Raw genomic sequence first — 27,712 nt, 5'->3', positions numbered from 1 at the left:
TATTAGATCACTTCCTAAGACAATAAACATGGTACAAAGTACAGACAGAAAATTAAATGTTTCTCAGTGTTATAACTACACCAGTTTTTCTGACCCAAGTCCCATTTAAAACAATCAAAATGAATCATATGAAACTTGCTGTGGATTTCAGGACACCTATTTATGGTCCTAATTCATCATATTCTAATTCAGTGGTTCATAACTCTGGTACTGGAGTACCCCCATTTGAATTCAAGCACATGGCAACAGAACACTATGAAATACATCTTGAAAATTGTCTTTATTTTTGGTATCATGGTTACCTTTGTATTATCTCAGCAGCCAGGCACAGCTGGTACAGGACTGCATAAAATCTCTCATCTCTACTGACTTAAGATAGAAACAGTTCAGTACAGTTGGAAAGTACAATAAAAGGTGACAGATATTTAGTGCTTGTTTACTAATAAACAGCATGAGACATTTCATACATATTTTTCATTGGCAGGATAGATGTACAATTAGAACATCTACAATTTGAAATACAAAATATACCCCCCCCCCCCCCCACACTCTAATTCTACTGTAATATTTTGATTATATTAATTATAGCACAATATTCTTTAAAACCTTCCCCAGTCTCATTTAATTACATGTACACTACTGAACATTGTTTTAAATCTTATAATACTCTTTTGGGCAGAGACTTCAGGTTCTTTACCCCTGACCACACCCCCTAGCATGTCCAAGCTGCATGGGGCATTGTGGGACAGCACAACCACAAGAGGTGCTAGTGTCTGGAATAATGTTTTTTTGTGATAGCTGGGAGGAAAAATTGTAACCCTGCGAAATAAGGGAGATTACTAATGATGATGATGGATTTTAGTCTGGTTTATATATAAAAAAAAAATGAAACATGTTATTCTCTCCATATCAGGGCTCTGCCTGTAAAGAGTCCACAGCCTCCAGCAGGTTTAGGGCAAAGCTGTACTGCGTATGGTTTTCTGGTAGCATCTCAATGACTTTGTTGATCAGTCGACTGCTCTGAGACAAAGGTACCGAAGGACAGCGCAGCTCACTGGGGTTCTAACAAACACAAGTTATGGGTGTGAGTAAAAGATTATCAAAGAATTGAAACCACCTGCCTAATATTGTGTAGGTCCCCCTCTTGCCGCCAAAACAACAACCTGAATCTCATAATAGCATTCTGAGATGATATTCTTCTCACCACAATTGTACAGAGGGGTTAACGGAGTTACCGTAGACTTTGTCAGTTCGAACCAGTCTGAACAAGGCATTTCTGTCCACAGACCTACGCCTCACTGGATGTTTTTGGCACCATTCAGAGTAAATTCTGTTGTGCTTGAAAATCCCAGGAGATCAGCAGTTACAGAAATACTCAAACCAGCACATCTGGCACCAACAATCATCCATACGATTATCTAATCAGCCAATTGTGTGGCAGCAGTGCATAAAATCATGCAGATATGGGTCAGGAGCTTCAGTTAATGTTCACATCAACCATCAGAATGGGGAAAAGGTGTGATCTCAATGATTTGGACTGTGGCATGATTGCTGTGCTAGACTGGCTGGTTTGAGTATTTCTGTAACTGCTGATCTGCTGGGATTTTCGCGCACAACAGAATTTACTCTGAATGGTGCCAAAAACAAAAAACATCCAATGAGTGGTTTGTTCTGTGGATGGAAATGCCTTGTTAATGAGAGTGGTCAACAGAGAATGGCCAGACTGTTTCAAACTGACAGAGTCTACAGTAACTCAGATAACCACTCTGTACAATTGTGGTTAGAAGAATATAATCTCAGAAAGCTATTATGAGATTCAGGTTGGTGCTATTTTGGCAGCACAAAGGGGACCTACACAATATTAGGCAGGTGGTTTAATGCTATGGCTGATGGGTGTGTGTTCTTACCATAGCTTTCAGCCAGGTGCATAGGGTGGGTGGCAGACGGGCCAGCAGCTCCATGTTGGGTTTGGTCTGTGACTGTGAGTGGAGCAGAGAGAAAGAGAGCCTCTGACCCATCAAAACCAGGAGCTGAGAGCCCAAAACATCCTTATCCTCCACCTCCATGATCACCTGAAAAAGAAAGACATTTTTGTTTTCAGACGAACTGGATGAAACAGAATGAATTAAGAAATTAAATAATAAGGAAAAAGATAATGAAAGAAGGAACAAACAGATTAATTAACGGGAAAAACAAATGAATGAAATAGAATGAAGAAATACAAGACGAAAAAAAAAAAACAGGATAAGGGGCCCTGGGTAACTCATCGAGTATAGATGCTGACTACCACCCCTGGAGTCACGAACCAGGTCTCCAAAGCAACCAAATTGGCCCCGTTGCTAGGGATGGTAGAGTCACATGTGGTAACCTCCTTGTGGTCACTATAATGTGGTTCACTCTCAGCGGGGCACATAGCGAGTTGTGCATGGATGCCGTGGAGAATAGCGGGAAGCCTCCACACAAGCTATGTCTCGGCGGTAATGCACTCAACAAGCCACGTGATAAGATGCGCGGGTTGACCGTCTCAGACGTGGAGGCAACTGAGATTCATCCTCAGTCACCTGGATTGAGGCAAGTCACTATGCCACCAGGAGGACTTAGAGCGCATTGGGAATTCCAAAAAGGGGAGAAAAAACATAATAAACAAACTGAGCGAATGAAGAAATAGATTAATGCATGGAAAAAGAAAGAATGAACAAACAAAATGGATGAAAGAACAAATGAAGAAAGAAAAAAACGAAAGAAAAACAGAATAGAAATGAAAAAATAAAATGCACAAATGAACAAAAGAGAACAAGAAAAAAGGAGAATTGAAAGACAGAATAATATTTAAAAAAAAAGCAGAAAGGGCATGTGTGTGTTCTTGCCTCCTCTGCCCGTAGGTCCAGGCCCTGGTTGTAAAGCTCACAGACGAGGTGTCTGCGCAGTATATCAGTATTGACCTGCAGTAGAGACGTGAGCTCCATACATACAGATGGCCACGTGTCTTCAGTGCCGCTGTGCTTGACACCATTCTCCTCAGCATCTGCTAGAGCCTTTACCCAGCCTGTTAATACATTCATCAAAAACTACACACACACACACACAAGACATTAATATATAAATTGTTTCAGACCAGTGTAATAAACCTTCATTAATCCATGCCATTTAGGATGGCTAAAAATATTGATATTCCGATGCCTCGCAATCTATATTTGAAAGATCTTGATATAAATTCTTAAATCCCAAGATCGATCTTTTACTCTTTTAATCCTGTCTCATTAACATGCGCTCATCTACAGATGTTCTTTACAGAAATGCTGAGTTTGTTAAAGAGACAGTACCGATTTTACCACATGTTCAACAGATTATGCAATTAAACAATAATCATGTAACAAAAAATAATATATTAAATATATTTTATTTATTGATTAAATACATGGATTTGTTCAGTTTTAAAAAGCCAAAATGATGAAAAACTACTAAAATATAATTAGTAAAATTAATATTTTCATAATGTACCTAGTTAGAAGGTCTCCTGTATAATTAACAGCATTAGCTGGGAGAGAATTTCTTTCATATGCAAGCAAAAGGGACATCATAGCTGAAATATACCCATATGAATTGATTTCGAAGTGAGAGCTTGTGAATCGGAATCGAATCAGTAAATCTGTATCAATACCTAGCCCTCTTGCCATTATTAAAGAATCTGTTAATATGTGATATTAAAAAACACATTTAGCATTATAAAAAATTAACAAATAAACATGCTTTCTTTTGTTCTACCATTGCTGAGGTGCACTGTCTCACCTCTTGTCTCACAGCCACCAGGTTGGGGTCCATGTCGCCACTGGGCAGCAACTGAATGGAGATCAAATCTCTGAAGAATGCATTCTTGCCCTGCAAAGGACAGCAGACGACAGAAGACAATTATAATGCGAACGTTAACATTAAGAGAGTTTAAGGATTACAAAACTCTGGGTAAAGTCATCAGATTCTAAATGGCTGCTTTCTTATGCAGGTTGGATTCAAACCTGTGTTACCCGCATGAAGGTATATGTTTATTAGGGGTGTGCAATTAAGCCATTATCTGTATCTATTGCGATGACAAAATTATTTGTATCTGGATTCGGATTTAAACGGATGTGGCAAAGCATAAACCGGAAATGAGTCAAAACTAAATGAATAGATCATTTCCATATGTAAATCTATTTCCAAATCTAAATATGCCTTGTATAATATACAATTATTATTTATAATATATTTATATAAAGTAATTTTTTGTTGTTGTTTCAGTGTTGTCAACTGTGGATTGCATGATTTCTTAAAAGAACAACACAGTAGGGAAGGGCGATATTGCTACAAAAATAATCTTTTGAATTACTTAAAAGGGGTCATGCTCTTTTTTTTTAAAATTTTTTTTTAATTATTTTATTATCTTCCCTGAGGTCCACTTAGAACGTTTGTAAAGTTGTTTTGCACCAAACAGTCATAATTTATTCATATATAATAATTTTCCACCCTGTCTCTGGCCCGCTGTCTGAAACGCTCTGTTTTAAGGTGCCTGGCCCTTTTAATGCCTACAGTTGCAATTGGCTAACACCATGCAGCTCTGCCAATACAGGCATATTTGAAACACAATACGAAGAAAATGAACCAACTCCACACAACATTAAAAGGAATATTCCTGGTTCAATACAAGTTATGCTTAATCGACAGCATTTGTGGCATAATGTTGATTTCCACAAAAATAAAATTTGACTGCAAACCTCTTTGGGTTGGCCATGTGCAGCGATCTCAGGACTACTCTCAGATGCATGTGCCGCCGCCAATCATTACTATAAATGATGATGATACCATCTAGATAAGCAGCCATATGTGGCCTGAGAATTTTTGCCATGAGACACTGGAATGTGGCGGGGGCCCCAAACAAACCTAACGGAAGGGTCATGAATTGGTGTGAACCAAATGGTGTGGAAAATTGATTTTTTTCTCAGGAGATTGGAGTTAAAGAGATCAGCCAATAACCCTTTGTTAAATCCAGTGTCGAATAAAATTGAGCTGCACCCAACCGATTAAGCAATTGGTCCATCCAGGTTTAGGCATTGGGTTTGCATCAAATTTAGACACTACATTCACTTTTGTATAGTCTACACAAAATCGGACCGTCCCTTCGCTCTTAGATATCAGAACCACGGGGCTGGCCCAATCGCTTTGTCACTCTTCAATTACACCCATCTTGAGCATTGCCTCTAATTCTCCCTGTCCACTTCGTGTGAATCTCCCATGACAGGCCCATCTCGCCCTCTCCTTCACCTCTGTGACTGGGCCAAAGGTGCAATGATGGAAAAATAGGCATTGCATATGCAGATGTATTTGATCCTTGTGATGTCAAAAGTTCCACAACAATGTTCCAAATGAGACGTTTTTGCAGCTTGGTTTAAATAAATGCTCTTTTTCCTATTAAGGAGGAAAACTACTTAATAGATCAGTTCTGAAACTTACAGTATATTTTATAGAACAATTACCTCTTATTTCTCAAAAAAAAATAAAGGACCCCATGTCAGGAATTTTATTTTTATCAGAGGCACCATTACTTCAACCAAACAGCCATTCTAAACAAGTAGATTCAAAATTCATTTAAAAACAATGAAGGCATGAATAATATTTTATCCTTTTTTTATTTGCACACATACAACAATACAGTAAAAAAATACATTATTTACCTATATAAATGAAATTGTAAATGAACATGGTGTGCAAAGCAAATTTTATTTATTTATTAATCTTTTGGATTATTAAATTATTTTGAAGATTAGATTTGTTTTATGCAATATTAATATATTTCTGACATGGCTACCTTAACTTTCACCTGGCATGTTAGTGTGCTAGAAGCATGTTATTGAAAAGTTATAAACATTAACATAGACTTTTTGAAAAGTAGATTATGTATATATGATATAGAATCTTAGACAAAGTAATTCTTCAAAAACTCTGAAATGTGCACAATAAATGGAGACAACTGACATGGCTATCCCATTTGAACTTAAAATCACACTGCGCATTTTAATTCATAAAGTTTATAGTTTAGTCATACTGGCTTAACAGACTCACATTGCATAAAGTATCGCTCAATTCCTGTGCTCATTGGCTTACTGGTTTCACAGTCTTTTTCTTCTAATATTCAGTAGAATCCATTATTCGTTTTGAAATCATTATTCGTGCCTTTCCGAATAAAGTTTTAGGCTTCGAGCATATTCCCAGTGTTTATGAAAACTTTCATTTAACTATCTGTGTGTGTATACATAAGTAATAGTGTGTTGTCCTATGTTTATCCATACAGTGGTATTCTCACCTTGCTGTCGAACAGACTGAGTGGTTTAAGGCGCAGAGAGAAGGTCATGGCGGCATGCAGCAGCGATGCTAACACGCAATGATGTTGGACCAGAGGATAGTGAACAGATCTCTGATCCATTGCTAACTCTACTATAGAGACTGGACCCTCAGCACTGTTCCATACTTCCTCTACACACATGTCTGGAGCAGACACATCCTCCACCCCAGAATCCGCCTGAGAGAAAGAAAAGTTCATGAAAGTTTAGAACAGTTTTCCAGCCCCTTTTTAACCTAATCCATTGACTAAATATACAATGTTCTATCCTTGCATAGTGTTAGATAGGCTTGTGATTTTTCACTCATTGATAATCAGAAGATTTTCCCAATGGTTACTGACATGTATATCGGGATTTTTTTTAAAGATATAAATAAGGCAATTGTTTCAAACATAATTCTGAACACAACTTTGTTAAAGTGTGAGCGGCAGGATAAATTAAAGAGGTGGGGCGCACACCAGACGCATTTGGCAGAGGACATGGCGTGTGCTAATATTTGAAAGAATTATTTTCTACGAAGGCACGCAAGCACCGCCAATGCTTAGTTGTCAAAATTCTGCAGTGCCACGGAGCGCAACTTGCAAATCATTATAAAAGGACAAATATTATTTACTCTAGCCATCACTGGATGATATATTGTTTATATGTATCTTTCATATAGCCTACAAAATGTCTTTTCTGTTACAACTATGTCTTGTTGTGGTTTGACAACATGAATGAAAGACCTATTCAAGGCTACACACAGAGAGATAATGCATAATAAACATTGCATTTCCAAACATTCACTTTGCACAGTTACACCAGTTTCATACACTAACCTGCAAACTCATCAATGTCACTTTGTTCATTCTTGAAAAGTACAAAAAAACTACATAACTTTGGACTGCCATCTGCTGCGCCACATTAACCCATCCTGCGTGAGTTTGTGCATAATATCTGTGCCTTCCCTACCCCCGACCCGGCTTCAGCAAATATTATATCACTCTCTTGTGGTCTCCCAACACTACTACGCCAGAATGTTAAACAGTGGCCAACTGAGTGAATTGGAAAGCATGCAAATTAGGCTTCTAATTTAAATGTCGGCTATTTTTAACAAATCAATTCCTAAAAAATATATATCGATAAAATAACATATTGATCAATAATCAATATATCAATATTTTATGACATCTCTAGTGGTAGAAGGATCTATAAAAGTAAGAATAATTAAAGGGATAGTTCACCGAAAATTAACTAAGCAGTGTTAGCCGGTCATGATTCAATTTCATTGTATGAAAACAAAAATGCAATGAAAGTGAATGGTGACAAAGGCTAGCATTTTGCTTAACATTTCCTTTTGTGTTTCACAAAAGAAAGAAATGAATACATGTTTGGAACAACATGAGGGTAAATGATGACAGAATTTTAATTTTTTGGTGAACTATCCCTTTAAAAGGCATGCCTTCGTCCATGCATCCTCTGTTTAATCAGTCCTTACTCTGGAGAAAAAAGAAAAAAAAGGAAGAAAAGAAGAAGAGGAGACCTCCATCAGAGCCTGGAGTAACTGCACACAGGAGCCCAGGAAACTCCTCACAGCTGCATCTCCCATTCCTACATCCTAAAGACAGAAATATCTTATGTGCTGTGCAAGGCCTCTTAAGACAAAAAGTCTTATGTGCTGTGCAAGGCCTCTTACCCGTCTGCACAGTCGGTCTTTGGGTGCCTTCCCCACCTACAGAAACACACACAGTCAATGTTTGACTGTCAATCAATGTCAACATAACAGGAAAAAGAGCAAAAGCAAACATACACACACAAACAAACACACCTTTTCCATTAGGAAGGCAGCAGCTGAAAACCGCTTTACAATGAAGGTGTGCCACATCATGGCAGAAATACCTGAGACAAAGAAACACACAAGAAAGTGTTACAGGGATATCATTCCCACATGAGTGTCGAGACACCTGCTCTTCTCACCCACTTCTCTACCAATAGATAACCAGCTTTCAATTTGACTAAATATGTCCTTTTAATCAATGTCTCCTACCCAACTGGATGTGAGGGTTGGAGATCATCTTTAAAAATTCCACCGACCGCTCTAAATACTGCCCCACCTGCAAAGAAAGAGCGAGAGATGAAGTGATTTGTGGTTGGCAGACATATCTCTATCTTGTTTGAAGTCTTTACCTCTGGGTCTTTGTTCCACTGGACCACATGTTCCCAGCTACAGTGAGCAAACAGCACATCAAGAGAGAGAGAGTTTGGGAATCGCTGACACACACACTCCAGCAGCTCTGAGAAACATAAACACAGACGCTTCAGTTAACAATAAAACACAAACACAGCTTATAGAATCAGTTGGAATGCAAACAACTTTGTTACTGAACAATTTAAACATTTTCAAAACTTTATAGCATCTAAATCACATGTTCAGGTATGACTGACAATCTCCATGGTTACCCTCCAGTCTCTCCTCCTCTCCTTGCTGTAGTGGCTGTTCTGTGGTCTGATTCTTCCTCCTCCGCTGTAGAATATCTCTCAGGAGGTCTGGAGGCATGCCCTGCCTGAAGATCAACTTAGAAACACAGTCTGCTACACCCCCTAAAATAGAGTAAGAGAATGATAATTTTTTATATTTTAATGTACAATGTATATGACAGCATCAATATGTTTTTAGAAGAGCTGCCAAAATTAACAAACATTAACGATTTTTATAATCGCGTTTAACGCATTTACTGTTTATAAAGCAGCTAAAACACTGGTGGGACTAGGGGGGAACCTTTGCGATGTGTCTGCCTGGAGTCATTACATTGATGCACAACACACACACTGTAGCAATGGGAAAGGACCTCTTAACGCTATTTGTATTTACAAAACAAGCCCAAATGGGACTTGTGACAGAAAGCAAGTTCTTTGCAACCTCTGTAAGGTGCAATTTAATTACCACAGAAGCAGGTTAAGTCTTAACTATCACGAAAACGCATAAAGTGATGTTGTCTGCAATCACTTTTCATGTGGAGTTCAAACGAATCTTGATGCTGGCATTGACACCGGACACACATTATGAACTTGGCTTCACAATTGATATTGCAAAGCAAATAGCCACAGTCTACTGGAAAATTAATATTGTGGAGGATGAAAGTTTAAGAGATTTAATGCCCATTGCAATGAATATGCCACATATGTGTCAAACTCCCACTTAGACTTTTGGAAAGTTTAAAATCTGCGATTCATTGCAATTAAATACAAAAAAATTATGCGATTAATCGCAATTGAACATTCTAATCGACTGACAGCACTAGATTTTAACTTGCATACCTCTGCCACTTTCTAACAGTGTTTTGACAGAGCAGCGAGAAACAGCACCCCCTGTAGAGCCCTGAGGAGGCGGCAGGCAGAGCAGCGTCTGCAGAGCAAGAACATCCTCCAACTGCTTTATACACAACACCCACTGCTCCAACTCCAGAGATACACACTCCCACTCCTCCTGAAACTACACACAGAGAGAAATAAAGTTGTTATACAATCTGGTTCAATTCACAGCTTCTTCTGGTCAAGAACTGCACACTCCAACTGACTGCATTCTTGAATGTCTTTCAACAATTCAATTAAAAAAAGAGAGTTACACACGAACCTTGCTCTCAGCCAGTTTGGTGATGGCACTCTTGGCTACACGTTGAGCGACTAGAGCAGCCAGTAGTGCAGCGGCTGCACTCTCAGACTGAACACATGTCGTGCGCACCTGCTGCCACCAGGTAGAGACACACTGTCCGTCCCATGACTCCTCCACCGCTCCTGCCACACACACACAAACAGGCACAAAAAATAAATAAATAACACGATAGAAGCATAATACCAAATTGAGGCACAAATACTATATGTATATGAGAGGGATAAAGTTTATTTTCCACACCTTTCATTGAACTAAGCGTGGACAGCAATGTGTGCAGGTTTGAGACAGCATCTGAGCACTTTAGTATCTCCTTCTCTCTATTCAGCCAAACAGATAAGAGCAAAGACTGCCAGGGAGCGAGAGAGAGAGAGAGAAATAACCACACACAAAATCAACATCAGAGATCTTCAAAAAAAAAAATTGCAAATCTGTCCCAACCTCTTCTGTTTATATATTTACATCAATTTCATCTGTCTCTTACCAGTAGTTGTTGAGGACTGATGCCACTTTCCTGCAAAGTCTCACACACTCTCTGTAATACACTCTGACCAGAAAGACAACCCCAGAACAGAAAACTACCTGCAACACATAAAAAAATCACATATCCTCAATGATCAAGTTTCAATTAGTAACCACTAAAAATGAATACTTGAACAACATACTTGAAAAGACAATCATTTATATGACATATAATACATTAAATAAACATGTTGCAGCAAACTGTTTTACCCAGTTGGGTCCAGTCCATGTTTGGCTGTTTGATCACTTTGAGCTCTCCATTCACCCAATCCAACTGAGACAGAAATGTTCGGACTGGCAGCGGACCACCAGAGTCTTGAGCAAATGAGACAGAGGGCCGAGAGTTCATCTCTGTGTATCGCTGCAAGACTGGCCTAACTCGAGCCAGATCCTCCTCGATGCCAGACAATGATAGCTGTAGAGAGAGGAGGAAATTCATTAAATTAATTTATCTTGTGAAGAACATCCAGTGGGGTCTAGTAGTGAAAATGCTTCTGTTTTACATTTTTCAGATGTAATAAAAAAAAATAATAAAATCATAAAAAGAAAAAGTTATGCTCATAATATAATAATAAAAAAGGTGGATTAACATTAATTTGAGCATTTCCTAACACGTGTTATGTTGCCTTTTTGCAAGGTTTATACCCAAAAATGAAAATTCTCTCATTATTTACTCACCATCATGCCATCCCAGATGTGTATGACTTTCTTCTGCTGACTTTCTCAGCTCTTTAGGTCATCCAATGCAAGTGAATGGCGACCAGAACTTTAAAAGGTCCAAAAAGCATAAAGGTAATCCATATGACTCCAGGGGTTAAATCCATATCTTCAGAAGCGATATGATAAGTGTGGGTGCAAAGCAGATCATTTTTAAGTCCTTTTTAACTATATATTTTCCTCCCTTCCCAGTAGGAGGCGATATGCACGAAGAACACGAATCGCCAAAAACAAAAGAAGTGGACGTGAAAGAGATTTATCGTTAAAAAAAGGACTTAAATATCAATCTGTTTCTCACCCACATCTATCATATCAAAGATATGGATTTAACCACTTATGGAGTCTTATGGATTACTTTTATGATGCTATTATATGCTTTTGGACCTTCTGAAAAGTTCTGGCCAACATTCACTTGCATTGTATAGACCTACAGAGCTGAAATATTCTTTTAAAACACTTATTTGTGTTCTGCAGAAGAAAGAAAGTCACACACATCTGGGATGGAATGAGGGTAAGAAAAATATGAAAGAATTACACATTTTTGGTGAAACCATGCACTCCACAAATGCTGACATAGACTGCACAATTTTGTGGATGATCCATGTTATGCAAGCATGATTTGAGAAAGTTCAAAGAGCATATTGTGTGCTTTAATGGAAGCAAGGAGATCTGACCTTTGTATAAATGATTTAACATGGTCAATGTCACAAATTTGCTTATTTGATTAGTGTTCTAGAAATAGTGCAAAATCTTAAATATGTCTCATTCACTTTCCATCCTAATGTTTCTTTAAAAATTTCAACATCCTAAACCCTTCTGTTTATTTCCAGGTTTAAAACTGATTTTGAATCCCAGATTTTCAATGTGATTATAGGCTTTTGGACCCCACTATACACTAGTTTAGGTTAATCAGGTGAAGCGTGTACAGTATGTGTTACTCACATGTTCAGTTTCAGTGGGTGATGTATCTGGTGTGTGCAGTAGTTGGACATCTTTGTAGAGTTGAAGCAGTTTGAGCTGTGATGAGCAGAACTGCAACAAAGACTCATCCACGGCTTCAGGATCTAATAAAAATACACACAAGAAATAAATTAAATCTACATATGGATATTTAAACATCACTAATAAACTTCACCCAGTGAGGACCACAGATATTACCTTGTTCTTTCAAGCTGTCCAATAATGCACGAGTAACACCGGTCAAACAAGACACTGGTGCATTCTTATTGGACAACAGTGACTCCAAGGCCTGTCAATCAATCAGATCTTGTTAAAATATGTATCAAATTTACATTATGTTAAAAACACTTCATAAATATTTTTGTGTACAAGCATGTGTATATGTGATCTACTAACCTGTTTTTTAAGAGCTGGATGTTTAATGTCCAGTAACACGCTTTGTGCTTCACTCTCAAGCAGAGCTGTCAATAAAAGGTCAAAGGTCAACACAAATATGAAGATAAATCAGTACAGTACAGGTCAAACAAAAGATAAAACCTGACCTACTGTTTAGAACTGATGGTTGATGTCAATGGTGATGATTTTACTTATTAAAATCTCTTTATGAATATTAATGAGAAGGTCATGTTGCATATGGAGGAGCTCATGAATATTATTAAAATGGGGCCTGACCTGGCTCCACTTCCCTGCTCCTGAGTAGAGAGGTGAGTCTCCTCAGCAGGTGCATGTCTTTAGCACGCTCGCTCTTCTTATCACTGAACAACAGAGAAAACACACATCTGTTCTCACCTGCATTGTGCGTGTTCATGAATATTCATGCGTTAATATGTGTGTACCTGAGTGCCAGGTGGAATGGTATGGTGATGGCTCTCAGAGCTCCACTGACAAGGTCAAACAGACACACCTGTTGTGTGTGTATCTGCCAACCCTGACTGGTTACACTGTTCACACCCATTAACCTGTGACCCGCATACAGCAGCCTGAAAGAGGGAGGGTAAATTAATATGCATGTTCAAATGAATGTAAGCAGGACAAAGTTTTTGTAGTTTTTGTATGTTTGTGTATGCGTGTACCTGCAGTGTTTGCCTACAGTGAAAGCCCCCACACGAGGTCCATGCTGAGTTCCCCAAACCTCTAAAATGCCTCTCCGTGGGGCATAAATCACAAGAAACTGGGCATGGCGGCGGGGCATGGAGGGAGAAGTGGCTGTATCTCTTTCTCCAAAAGCCTCTGATACCTGAACCCACCCAAGCTGAGCATCACGATAGCCTTCACAAACAGATAAAAACATACTACGAGTATGAATATAAGTCCAGTAACGAACAATTCTCATACACTGTGACCTGTTTTACTTTCTCTCACCCTTCCACATCCTGATAGCGATGCCTCGTGCCACATCTAGCAACGTGACTCTGCCAAAGTCGTCTGTGACTCCAGCCATAGTGTTACATGGAGAAAGACAGATAGACTCGCCATGTCGACGAGAATCAGGAAGACCAAATCTGATGAAAGCAGAAAAAATGTTGCTCTCCAAATCAGACATGATGCAATAAAGCATCAAGTGCTAAAAGCTCTTCCATTAAAATATTAATTTTTGTCATAACCAGCCATAACTGTGACAAGCAACAGGCCATTTTATTGTTTGCTTGGTTTCGATTTCTGTAGCATCGTGCTGGGTAGCTCCAACCATGGTGAAATCTCATTGGTCCAAAATCATGCTCCACATAGCTTTACATTAAATGGATCATTCACTCACCCTCATGCCATCCCAGATATGTATGATTTTCTTTCATCTGCTGAGCACAAAAGAAGATTATTAGAAGAATATCTCAGTTCCTTTCAAAGCAAGTGAATGGTGGCCAGAAATATGAAGGTCCATAAAGCAGATAAAAGCAGCATTAAAGTAATCCATAGGAATTCAGTGGTTAAATCTATGTCTTCAAAAGCGATATGATCATTGTGGTTGAGAAACAGATCAATATTCAAGTGCATTTTTGCTAAAAATCTCCACTTTCACATCTGAAATTTGCATGTGGAGATTTTAGTAATTTAGTACTTTATAGTAAAAAAGGACTTAAATATCAATCTGTTTCTCACCCACCCCTACAGTATCATATCACTTTTAAAGATATGGATTTAACCACTTGAGTCTGGCCACCATTCACTTGCATTGAAAGGACCAGCAGAATCTTCTAAAAATCTTTGTTTGTGTTCAGCAGAAAAAAGAAAGTCATACAAATCTGGGATGGCATGAGGGTGAGTAAATGATGAGAAAATTTACATTTTTGGGTGAACTATTCCTTTAATTATCAACCATTTGAACTGGCTATTGTGCAGCATTTTTGCTGTTATTGAGGACATACAAAATACTTGTCACTGGAAACTGGTAAGGATAAATGTGAAATGTATGGGTGCTGGGGTGTATAGGAGTAGACCAGATAATTTAGGACTTTTATGTTAAATAGCAAAGAAGCATGTTGGGAGGAACTGTGTACGTGGAATTACCTAACAGGAAGGGGTGTGGCCGGCTCCACCTTTGGCTTCTGTTTCTGCACTGACTCCTCCTCATTTTTACTCTTCCACCCCAACCAACCACTGATGACAAAAAAAAGAAAGGTTAAGAGTGTAAGGACAGAGGAAAAATTTAAGAGAGAGTGAACATAACAGGAAAGAGCAAACAGCTATAACACACACACACACACACACACACACACACACACACACACACACACACACACACACACACACACACACACCTTGCAGCACTGAACAAAGCTGATGTGAGTTTACTGGCCACAGCAAGAGCCACATGGGAGAGAAGAGGCTGAGAACTGCCCTGAGAAGAGACACCAATACTGGTTATAATCAACAAGAATTTAACTGTTTATCACAATAACAGATGATCAACAACCCACAGACCCTAAGAACAGAAAAAAGAGATACTGTGTGTTTTTGTGTACCTCTATAGCATAATAAAAGCCAGTATAAGGCCCTCCTCCCACTGTAATATAGTGACTCATGGCAGGAGGGCTTCCTTTAACTGAAGCATGAAATCCCCCTAAGATAGAAGCATTTTTCATCTGATCAAACACACTCAGAGTCGTAATGCCTGAAAGAGATAGAGATATATACACAATCATTCAGTATATTAAAGGTTAAGTGTGTCATTTCTGATACAGAATGGCAAAGATGATTTTCTTTTTTTTAAACTGGTTTCAAGGTTCAAACTTTTCTGGGCTTATGGTGGTCTCTACATATTAAAGGAATAGATCATCCAAAAATGAAATTTCTCTTATAATTTACCCACCCTCATACCATCCCAGATGTGTATGACTTTCTTTCTTCTGCAGAACACAAACAAATATTTTTTGAAGAATATTTTGGCTCTGTAGCACTCTGATACCATGGTGACCAAAAATGTGAAGCTCCAAAAGCACATAAATGCAACATAAAAGTGATCATATGACTCCAGTGTATTAATCCATGTCTTCTGAAGCGACCTTCAAAGTTCTGGCCACCCTTCACTTTCATTGAATGGACCTACAGAGCAGAAATATTCTTCAAAAAATCTTTGTTTGTGTTCTGCAGAAGAAAGAAAGACAGACACATCTGGGATGGCATGAGTGTGAGTAAATGATGAGAGAATTGTTTTTATTTAAGGAACTATTCCTTTAAGCTGGGATAAAAGAAAGTATTTTAACATCCCAAAAAATTACACATCAAATTAACAGTTTTTCTACTGCACTTTGTTATTATTTTTTAAAATGCTGCTCTCCATGACGTAAGTGGATCACAAGGAAAAAAGAAACTTTAAGAGTCAAGTAGTCTCTTTTTTCACCTAAGCTGCAATGGTCTGTAATTGTGTCCATGTCCTGTAGCCCAAATTTCTTATAGGCCAGTGGTGGAGGCTGAATGACATCACTTCCTGCTGCTGCAGCTAAAAGGCAAAGTTATAGAGGCAGAGAATGTAAAGTGTGAAGAAAATGAGAGAAGTAAAAGGACACACACACACACACAAACAAACAAACAAACACAAACACTCTTGAAAAAACACAAATGGTTAATATTTCCTGTACACTGAAGGTGCAAACCTAAATGTGTCTTTCATCTAAATTACACATACATTTCTTTAAAACTAGACAAACACACTCTCTTACCTCTGGCAACCTGGTTTCGACATGCACGTAAAGACTGGAAGAGACTAAAGCCATCGATGGTTACCAGAGCTGCTGGGTACAAAATACTCAGCTCCTCATGCTGAAAGAGAACAAAACATTTTAAACAGCCAATCTTGACATATCAATTCTCAGTATAGGAGGGATCAGGGAATTAGAAAATGTCACTGTAATTGTGTGTGTCTGTACCTGCTCAGTGACTCCAGGGTGTCGTGGAATCTCATAAGTACGACATTTGAGTCGCAGTACAGGGTCTTCATGCAAGAGCTGAGCTAACAGGAGAACACCACTCTACAACACACACACATATGCAACAGGTGACTAAGACCAGGAGGTTGCCTGCTGTGCTGGTAGTGTTCGCATAGTGATTAAATATGCCATTTTGTGTGCTCAGGAAACACATTACTGTATAACGCATGAGGTGGGTCAGAAGATATCACAGTACCTCTGTGTAGAAACGGACATAACCTGAGGTAAATCCTATAACAATACAGGTCCAATCCGGGCGGCCGGTAGAACTCCTAAACACATACAAAATCTCAATGAGCACTTGTGTGAAAGAGTAGATCTCTGCATGCAGGAGAGTGTGTGTGTGTGTGTATGTCGTGATGCTCTCACCTCTTCTGGCTGGCCAATGGAATACAGATAACACTACTAATACACTCCCTGTGACCAAAAAAAAAAAAGACAGAAAATTGAGAACCAATGAATAACAATAATAAACAGTTCTCATCCCTTTAGATTACATTTTCTGTCTCTTATCACTCCATCTTTTATATTATTAAATTATTAAACATAATAATTAATAAACATACTCTCTAAAGCAACCTTTACACACTCCTCAGCTCAAAACACTGCTTTACTTCATTCTTCAGTATGTTGCTCTATAGGGCTGTCAATTGATTTAATTTTTTTCTATCAAATTAATTCCATTATGTGCCAATTAATTAATCACATTACAATTTTTACTGAGAAAGACCCCCAAATAAATAAAATGTATTATATAAAATTCTTTTAAATATTATGTTTTCACTTAATTTTAGTAGTTTGTACCAATACCAGTGAAATTTCACGGTTCTCGATACCAATTTTGATACCACAGAAAAATATGCTAATATAATGATGTATTATTGAACACACCAGTTTTGTTATTTTTAATTATGTAATAATTATAGTTTAATAATTATAATTATTTTCCAGACCTTTCCAGAAAATCTTTTAAACTTTAATTAAATTTCATCATCAAAATGGAATAATCAATACATTCTTTAAACTTTTAAAAAGTGAAAATAGAACTTTTCAAAATGTCATTGCGGGTTTTTGTTTTGCCAAACATTTATTCAACAGCTGTCTTGCTTGTGATATTTTGATTAAACATTATTATTATTATTACTATTGTAATTACAGTGAATATTACATTTTACTATACAATTGTAATATATTTGTATTCAGTTTCAGGCATCTAGACTTTATTTTGAATCATGCTTTTATAATGATGTGTGTTTTTGCTGGAAGCATCACTTTTCCAGAAAAACAGTTCCAGACACAGACCAGTGTGATCATTGAAGACTGTTAAGTAACGTCTGAAATCTCGTCTCTTTACATCAGTGGCGGCTGCTGGTCTTTCAAAGAGGGGAAGCTCATTTTCGGCCTACATTATAAACTTATTTACCCTATTTTTTGCACTAAATCAATCTTAGGTGTTGATCTGCCCTGCTGTTTAATTCAAATTTTTTCCTCGTAAGGAAGACTTTCAAATGGCTTCGCCAAAATCAGGTCAACAATATTAGCACCGTCTGCCATCGTGCGCAGTTTCACCCGTACGACGCTAGCCTAGCCTACTGTATGAATGAATGAATGAACGAACGAACGAACAAACGCTCTAAAACAAAATATATTAAACTTGGTAAAACTGAAACAAGGAATGTGGTGTATAATTGTGTGAAATGTATTATGCAAACTGACTAGCAATTTCGCCAAACAAATATAAAGAAATAGGTTGCAGCAGTTTGTCTTTCGACTACACTTGAGAAATCCGCGATGGGACTGAGCCAGGGTTGCCAGATGCCAGCAAGTTTTTCCAGCCCAATACCTCGTCAAAAACCGCGAGAATGCACAAAAAAACCGCCCAAATTTGTTCTGGCTTGTTTCTCGCTATGGTTTCTCGTTTAAACACATGATAATCATTAACCAGTTTTAAAATTACCCATTGGTCCGTGTACTTTGCGTCCATTCGTTTTTCCTTTTTTAACCTGTAATCAAAAATTAACGGTTGTTGTATTTTTAAAACACAAAGTTGAACACCAAAATTTGACATTGAACTGCAAATGCTGCAGTTAAAAAAAAAAAAAAAAATATATATATATATATATGTATAATAAATAAAATAAATATATAATAAATATTTATTTTTATAAAATAAATAAAAAATAAATCGACGCATAGTTTATGACTCTTTGCCCCTTTATTAAACATTTAAAATATTCACAAATTAATATGGAAAAAATGTCCATATTAATTAATTCTAAGGCCAAACCCGAAATTATATTTTTCCGCAGTGCTGAATGAGAAGAGCCATGTCTCTGGAACAATACAGAGAGGTGATTTAGATTTTTGTTCTGTGCATCTGGAATGCACCTGTCTCGTCTTTCAGTATATCAGATAGTTCATCAACAGCATTAATGGCAGTGTGGCACGCAATGTACGTTGCTATCCGCAGTTCTCGTCGTTTCTGGTCATTGTTGTCAGGGTTACTGGACTCACCCACTCTGCTAACTGTCTGACCGTTGGCTGGCACCTTGCCTTATGCTTCTTGGTGGCTGCATGATCTTTAAGATCTTTTAAATGAGCACGGATATCAGCGTTGCAGTATTTACAGTGTGCCTTTCTTTCTTCTGCACCCGGTGCAATCCATGACTTTAAGTCTGGATCTCTTTCCCACTCTTTCCTGTAACTTTTTCTATATTTTGCCCACTTTGGCATATTGTCAGTGTCAGTCAGCTAGCTAAGTTTGAAAACCCTGCGCAATCTAGTGTGTTTGAGGGGAGGGCGGTGCCGGCGTGCGTGACGTGAGCTGAAGGAAGGGAGTGTCTGTTGTGAGTTTAGGGGGCACGTCAGCCAGACCTGTAGTGTGTGTGTGTGTGTGTGTGTGTGTGTGTGTGTGTGTGTGAGTGAGTGAGAGTAGGCTACTGAACAGAGAGTCGCCGAAAGAAGGATCTGAAGTACCTATGTTTCGGCTACAAAAACCCGCCGAACTGATCCGAAACCAGCCCAATTTTTATCCACCGCCCAAACCCATTTTTGCCCGCAAAAAAGACTGCAAAACCCATGGGCACCAAATCTGGCAACCCTGGACTGAGCGCGAAATAGCTTCAGTGACTTCTTATAGTACAGATTCGCTGTCAATCAAAAGGAGATGCAGTCTTTCGACAGATCCTCCAATCATCACGCTGAAGCCCGAGTCCGGGCCAGCCCACTCCTCATTCACCCCCAGAGACGCTGAGCGTCCGTGGGCGGGACATAATCGCAGCATTTATCCAATGACCGTCTATTTTCGGAGCACTGAAAAAAACTGTTCAGAGCAGCCCCATTGAAGTCAATGGACACTCGGCTTCAACAGGGAAATGCACTGACGCTACGGGAATGTATGAGAAGTAAATCGAGTCAGCCGACCTGCTATATGTAATGTAGCTGATTCTGAACGAACTCGTCTTCGAGATGAACGTGTTCTAACGCATTTTTAGTCAATAAATTGTTTACACAATAGTACATATTTGACTATTATTTTTTTGACATTATAGGGGAAGCTGAGCTTCCCTTGCAGTCTTAAAGAAATCCCCACTGCTTTACATCGGCCAAAGAGTCTGACAAATAAAATGTAGGGCACAGTTTTGGAGTGTTTGTATTTAAGATTACTGGTGTTTGTGGTAATTTTGAAAGGTTATGTTTTAAACTTTATTACTGTGAAGCACTTTGGTCAACTCTGTTGTTTTAAATGTGATATAAATAAAGTTGAGTTGAGATTAAAGCACAAATGCTGTGATTTTAATTATATAAATATATAGTTTACATGTGCTGTGTAGATTAGTGCTCTGCTTTGTCATCTCATACAACGTGAATGATTCTCAATGTCTGTGGAGTTTTTAGTGGATGAGCGGTCAGATTTATTTCAAGTTCGCAGCTCTTCCACAGTACAATTGCAGCCTTTAGTGGTTTAATAAATCACACAAGGACATGTCATGATTTTAATTTGATTAATTGTCCATTTCAGTGTACAAGGTGCAACAGAGCACGTGTTCAAAATAAGCCTGTGAGCATTTTAAAACCTGGTAATAAGCTGGTACCAGATAGAGTCGGTGCTCGGTACTAACCTGAACTGCAGAAACACTGGTATTGTTACATCTTTTTATTTTAGTATCAACTGTACCAGTAATTTTGACAACACTAAAATATTATTATAAATATTATTATTCAGATATTACACACACACACACACACACACACACACACACACATACATACATATTTTGTGGCAGTAGAAAAGTATAGAATTACTACAATGGTAATAGCGTGAATGATTAATAGCGTGAATTTTAACATGTTATTTTTCATATAATTAATGCCACTAAATTAATGTGTTATATCTTCCATTTCTCACCCTTCCTCGGCGCTCAGCGTTCCACTCCAGGACACAGTGAGGGCCATCTCCTCTTGCCCACTCTCATCTGTCCGCCACTTAGCTGCCAATCAATCCATCAATTCACATATCAGTAATACTTAAATAAATAATCACAAGTAAAGAGATTAGCAAAAATGTGTGTCTGTGTACCAGAGAGAAAACCGGCTTTATGTTCTCGAGCGATGACCAGTAGATCCGAGCAGGGGGAGAGAGACAACACACAGTCCTGTAGCCAGGGGGAGCTTTGCTGCTGTTCCTCCTCCTCAGCCTAGTAGCAAAGAACACACACAAAAGATTACAAGAGCAGGATAAACATTGCAGGAAAAGGCAGTGAATGCAAGGATGTTTACCATAAAGGTTGTCCATACTTAAAGTTGTATACAAATTAGATTATAAACACAAAAGTAGTCCACATGCTATATTCTGACAGTTCTGAAGACATAAGATTGTGGGAGGAACAGACTGAAAGGTGAAGCTTTTTCACTGAAAAACTTTCCCTCCACTGCCGCTTTCAATTTTTGTTCTCTACTCCGACACATGCTAGAACCAATAGTGTTGGCCTTCAATGACATCAGACCTGAAGATTTTTTAATTGAATGCATGCAAGAATAAGAGGGGAAGAGAGGGGATGATTATTGCTAAACTAATGACTTTAAGAGGTCAAATTTGAGGAATCATATTTTCCTTGATATTTTGACATATACTATAAAAACATACTGCAAGTTTCAGAACTCAAAACTTCCTTCTCAATGCAAAATATGCATTTATTGAAACCAAGCTGCAAAAACTCATCATTATCTACTTCTGTGGTTTGCCTACATCACTTGGGGGCTCATTAATTCATGACCGCCTCGACAGCAATGGCTACTATTACATCATCACACCCTTAGCCCCACAGAGAAAGACAGAGAGAGTGATAGAGAGCAGGACACATTATTCCACACCAAAGGGGACTTAAACAGGACACCTTCTTGTGCCCATCTGGACTATTTTGAATGTTGTATCTAAACATGCACCACACAGACATCTTTGACCAATTAAATACGCTATGTCAAGTTATAATTTTTAGAGACCCCCAATCTGTTTCATTCAGCTGCACTTAGTCTTGCTGTTTTTAGCATAAACACATCCTGGAAGCATTATGCCCATCTGTGCTTTTTTTAATTGTTAGTCTATGTAAACATGCATTAGATGGACATCTTTGATAGTTTTGATGCATTTCCGGCAATGTGCGCCATGGTTTAAAAGTGGAACAAGTTCAACTTCTCAAAACACATCTTGCTCTGCTCCAGTTCACTGCTGTCACTGGCTGAGAGAAACGCATCCCTTCCTGTGTGTAAACAGACATGAATGTCACGGCTGTGAAGACCATAGCATCTCTGTTGAAGCATTCCAACATCAAAAAAGTATGAGGCTGAATTGTAACATTTTCTGACTGCATTAGTGCAGGATTATACTGTGGAATGTTTCATGTTTGTGTGTGGCTCATTAAAGTGTGGCTTAAAAGGAACTGTTATTTTATGATTAAGCACAGTTTAAAAACAATACTGGACCCAACCTAAAAACCTTAAGTTACCAATTTCATTCATAAACGTCTCATCTGCTGATGACAGTTTGATAATTATGGTTTAAGGTGCAGCTGGTCTTAAGTAAACAATTTGATACATTCATATGCAAGGTGTTTCACTGACTTAGTAGCTATTGTTATTTCATGTTGTATGTGTTATGTGTAAACCAATCATAACAGTAGGCATTTATTTGAGGTCTTAAAGGGCAAGAGAGCCAAAAACCGAGCGTTTCAGTCAGAGGGGCAGAGACAGAGTTTAATATTTTAAAAGATTTCTTGCAAAAAACTTTACTAACATTATTAAATGACCTCAGAAAATTAGAAGAAATAAAATGCATGACATACCCCCTTTAAATTTTAGCCTGTTCCTCTCACAAATGAGTGAATCACATGAGTCATATGGACTACTTTGTTTTGTTATTTGTACTTTTACAACTGCCATTGTAAAGAAAAGAGGAGTGTGTATATTCCTGAAAATGTCTTCTTTTTTTGTTCCACAGAAAAACAATTACAGCATATGGGTTTTGGGTGACATGAGTGTGAGTCAAAATGGACAGAATTTTCATTCTTGGGAAAACAAACTTTAACACAAACCTGACTTCCATCCTCTTTACTGTCAGGATTCTCCCAGGAGTCCCAGTCCGAGTCATCCCACGTCAACTCATTCTCTAGAGAAAGAGATATGGTTGGAGAAATGCTGTGAATAATGTGGTTTTGGAGGGTTAACTATATTAAAATTAATCTCTGTGAGCTTGTCATCTCAAAACACACTGACATATCACATGCTTCCCTTTTCTCTCGCTCTTTCATTCCCTGAATGCTTATTTCTCTCTGCGGTCAAGGATGCGGAGTCACAAGCGGCCTGTCAATTCCATTAAATAACCTTGAATGCAGCCATTTTGCACCTTATTTACATGCCGTCAATAATCCCTTTCCTTTTCAGTCTTCATTTATCTTTCATTTATTCATTGTAGTCAACAATGTCATGTATTTCAAGACTCTCTGCAGGATGACTCATTCACAAAGACACCTCCCTTTCTTTTCCTCCTCTCTCAGTTGGGAGTGAGTAGGTCATTCTGCAGTACCTTTTGAAAATTGACTTTTACCAACACAGTCCTGAGCAAAACACACAGAGGTTAATTTTAATATCATGGTGGGGACTTAAGATATATGTATATTGTCTATCCCATAAACATTAATATAAACCTCACAAAAAACTTTGTGCATAATTTTTTACTGGGGTTTTACTAAAATCTGCTTAACATAACCCTCACAGTAACATTTTAGTGTTATTTTTACAAGGGGTTTACTGAAATCAGCTGAAGATTACCCTCACAAAAACCTTTGTGCATTAGTATTTTTACTGGGGTATTTGGGAAATGTGGATTTTGTGGATACAATTAAAACAACATAGTCCAGAACATAAGACTCAAAACTGCAAAACACAACCCTCACAAATACCTTTTTGCTTGATTTGTTTCTGTGGTTTCACTGAAATATGACACAAACACATTTATTTTGTTCTGGAATATGTTATACTTCATTTTCTCCACAAAATCCACTTTTACCGAATATCAGAACCACCAAAACCAAACCACAAAACCCGAACTGACACCTATAAATCACTGAAGAACCGCAGTGTAGGAGATCCATCATTAAACTGGACATTACAGAGTCCTGCACACAGACAGTACCTGCAACAGTACCTGCTTGTGCTTTCTTTTCCTCCGGACCGGATTGGTTCTGTTTGGGGAATAGAAAGTCTCGCACCTGTCTGAGCTCCTGGACCCGACCGAACTCCAGCAGACAACAGGACATGATTCGGACGGAACCAGACCCAAACCTGCGGATACTACGGCATAAACCTTGTGCGAGGGGCTGGGTCCACCTCTTGATGTCTTTATGAGTCTGTCAATGAAGCTTGTGCAGGTATCGAGTGTTGTTTTGACCCGAATGGGTCAGAAGATCCAGCTGAGGTATCAGTGTGTTGTTGTGCTGTAAGTTTGAGATGACACATACAGATCCGCTGCAGACACGTTGATCGCGCTGCTGCCCCCTGCTGACCCGGAGGACATGCTTATGTTCTCTTCTGAACTGTTTTCATTTAAATCGTTATTAAAAACCTGTTTACAGTTTCTCTCGTGGTTGTAGCAGCAGACAAGTGTCGTCAGACCGTTAGATAATAGATAATTTCATTAAAGTATGTTAATTATTAGTGAACCTTTAGACAAGAACTAGTGTGGTTAACATGTACAATGACCCCAAAAAGTATTTGTGTTCTTAAGGCATAAAGAAATATTCCGGGCTCAATACAAGTTAAGTTTAATCGACAGCATAGGTAGCATAATGTTGATTACCACAAAAAATTATTTCGACTAGACCCTCCTTTTCTTCAAAAAAAAATAAAATAAATAAAAATTATGCCACCAGTGAGGCATTTACAATGGAAGTGAATGAGGCCAATTTGTTGGGAGGGTTTAGAGGCAGAAATGTGCAGCTTATAACTTCATAAAAGCAATTATTCTATTGTTATTTTTTTTGTTTGTTTTTTTTTTCTCTCCCAAATTTGAAATGCCCAATTCCCAATGCGCTCTAAATCCTCGTGGTGGCGTAGTGACTCGCCTGAATCCGGGTGGCAGAGGACGAATCTCAGTTGCCTCCGCATCTGAGACTGTCAATCCTCGCATCTTATCACGTGGCATGTTGAGCGCATTACTGCGGAGACATAGCGCATGTGGAGGCCTCACAATATTCTCTGCAGCATCCAAGCACAACTCACCACACGCTCCACCGAGAGCGAGAACCACACATTATAGAGAACAAGAGGAGGTTACCCCATGTGATTCTGCCATCCCTAGTAACTGGGCCAATTGGTTGCTTAGGAAGCCTGACTGGATTCAAACTTCTGACTCTAGGAGTGGTAATCAGCACTTTACTTGCTGAGCTACCCAGGGCCCCACATTAATTCTTATGTCAAAACTTGTGTATTATTTGAGCTGTAAAGTTGTTTGAAACATTGTTTTAGTGTATGTTGACATTTCATCATTATGGTAACAAAGTTGTAAAATTGCCAATAGTTTTACACAGAAAAGGTTAGTAATTGATTGTATCACACTAAAATCATGTTAAATATTGTTTACATCTTGAGGAAATATTTTTGAAACATTGAGTATTTTAACATTTACGGATGGGCACCATTGACTTAATTTGTAAGTGCCTCGCTGGAACCAAATATTTGTTTTTTTTAAAGAAAAGCAGGGACAAGTAAAAAAAATAAATGTTTGTGGTAATTAATATTATGGCACAAATGCTGTCGATTGAGCTTAACTTGTATTGAACCTGCAATATTCCTTTAAATGCATGAATTTCATTTTACAGATTAACAAAATATTATTTTTACAATTACTTAACTAAATGTTCCCAAGGTTATTTTCAGTTGATCATATAGTGTTCACACAGGTGTATTTCAACACATCAACCATCTAACATGTTTTACTAAGTTTGACAACCACAGTGTCCATCTTCAGTTTCAGCCGTCTCTCTATTGTTCTTATTATTTAAAATCGTTCTTCTTTTTGCCCATTATGTTTCTTTAAAAGTATGCTAGCTTTCTTTATTTGGTAATTCCTTAACATTAGTTAATGCATTAGGTATCATGAACTAACAATTAACAATATTTCTTTTACAGCATTTATTAATCTTGTTTAATGTTAGTTTAATAAAAATGCAATTGCTAATTGTTAGTTCAAAGTGTATCAACTCATGTTAACAAATACAACTTTTAAATTGATAAAGGTATTACTATATGTTTAACATTAAACATTAACCAAGATTAATAAATAATAAATGTATTGTTCATTGTTAATTCATGTTAACCAATGGAACATTATTGTAAAGGGTTACCCTTGATTTGATATTGAATGCAATGTCAATCATACAAAGTGTATAAATACTCTTCTACTAGTATATAAGATATTATATTTTTCTCTCATGCCACCTCATGTTTAGTTTAACTGTTTATATTTAAATGTGACCTGAAACTAATTTCTTTGTCACGTTAATACTTGACATTACAGTACTGTACCAACATTTACTGATTTCAGATCAGCTTTGAAAATCCTCCTTTTTTATAGAAAGTTGATATGAAATTCCCTTGTGAAATAAGTAATAAAGTAGTTCTAAAGATCTACCTGAATATTTTGGTGCTTTTACAGTCTGCATTAGAAGCCTTTATTTGTACCAGTGCTTATAAATTTAAGAATGTGATTGTAAAAAATATATTTACACACAAATAAAATGTTCAACACAAGAAACCTGATCATGGAGAAAAGAGCTCACAAAAGAACAGGAGAATCTCACCAGGAGCCAATGAGGCCTCCAGGAAAACATCTTATAAGAATTCTCTGCTTTCAACTTAAGACCAAACAAGGTAAAAATAACAACAAATAAACAAGTTTGTTATGACGTATTGATCATAGTTCTTTGCCTCACAGAACAGGATCATGGGAATGCTCTGTACTGGCCTCAACAGTCTGTTAGACTGCAGGCATATTCAAAGGGTGAGACAGATTTGTTCAGGGCAGTGGTCTGAGATCACTCTACAGCTTCTGAAAGTCGGTCTCTTCCTGCTGTTTGTCCTGCCCTGCGGCCTCCTTTGTGGCTGCCTTTAATGATCAACTTATGAGTGCAGTGAACATGGCCTGGGACTGGATAACAGCTCCAGTGGGGGACAGAGTGGTGGAACAGGCAACCCACACTGATGGAAGCACACAGGGCCCAGAACAAAAATGGTAGTGCCAAGGAAAATGTATATAAATGTGCTGCTTGAAATAAAACTGCTGTTACTGCAACCTCACATGTTCGTGTTTGATAAATGAAGAATGAAACAAATGTCTTGTTTTAAGTTAACGGAACATTTAATCTTGGTTGTTGCTGTGATTTTGCCAAGACATGTTCCTGGATCTTATGTTGGTACTGGAACAACATTCCTGTTAAAGAAACAAAGTCCTATCGCTATAATCTGCAACCATAAACGACCCTTAAAATCAGAAGGAAATTATAGGATGATCAGAA

The 27,712-nt window shown here is 38.0% G+C and overlaps 1 protein-coding gene across 4 annotated transcripts; it reads right to left on the bottom strand.

Annotated features, from left to right (window-relative positions):
- Window positions 1-260: 260 nt before the first annotated feature.
- LOC127656707 (rab3 GTPase-activating protein non-catalytic subunit-like) lies at window positions 261-24,656 on the bottom strand. Of its 4 annotated transcripts, none has more exons than XM_052145163.1 (35): window positions 24,334-24,656; window positions 23,234-23,307; window positions 21,223-21,340; window positions 21,052-21,133; window positions 17,013-17,060; window positions 16,840-16,915; window positions 16,584-16,685; window positions 16,377-16,476; window positions 16,058-16,156; window positions 15,180-15,328; window positions 14,976-15,055; window positions 14,725-14,814; window positions 13,582-13,721; window positions 13,293-13,488; window positions 13,056-13,199; window positions 12,892-12,974; window positions 12,616-12,680; window positions 12,418-12,508; window positions 12,202-12,323; window positions 10,753-10,957; window positions 10,505-10,602; window positions 10,264-10,369; window positions 9,985-10,145; window positions 9,669-9,843; window positions 8,811-8,951; window positions 8,538-8,644; window positions 8,398-8,464; window positions 8,179-8,249; window positions 8,047-8,082; window positions 7,849-7,968; window positions 6,335-6,550; window positions 3,790-3,879; window positions 2,868-3,068; window positions 1,908-2,072; window positions 261-1,062 (listed from the first exon to the last, which is right to left on the bottom strand). In XM_052145163.1, exons 1-35 carry the CDS (start codon window positions 24,455-24,457, stop codon window positions 910-912), a joined length of 4,095 nt encoding a protein of 1,364 aa, XP_052001123.1. In that variant the 5' UTR covers window positions 24,458-24,656; the 3' UTR covers window positions 261-909. The 4 variants fall into 4 exon arrangements, with proteins under 4 accessions (XP_052001123.1, XP_052001124.1, XP_052001125.1 ...); XM_052145164.1 differs by having other exon boundaries at window positions 24,346-24,656; XM_052145165.1 differs by having other exon boundaries at window positions 262-1,062; window positions 7,894-7,968.
- Window positions 24,657-27,712: the final 3,056 nt, after the last annotated feature.

Source organism: Xyrauchen texanus, chromosome 16, assembly GCF_025860055.1.
Source record: "Xyrauchen texanus isolate HMW12.3.18 chromosome 16, RBS_HiC_50CHRs, whole genome shotgun sequence".
In the NCBI taxonomy this organism is placed as follows: Eukaryota; Metazoa; Chordata; class Actinopteri; order Cypriniformes; family Catostomidae; genus Xyrauchen; species Xyrauchen texanus.
Note: the sequence above shows the minus strand (reverse complement) of the source record. Positions and strands in the feature narration are given on the sequence as shown.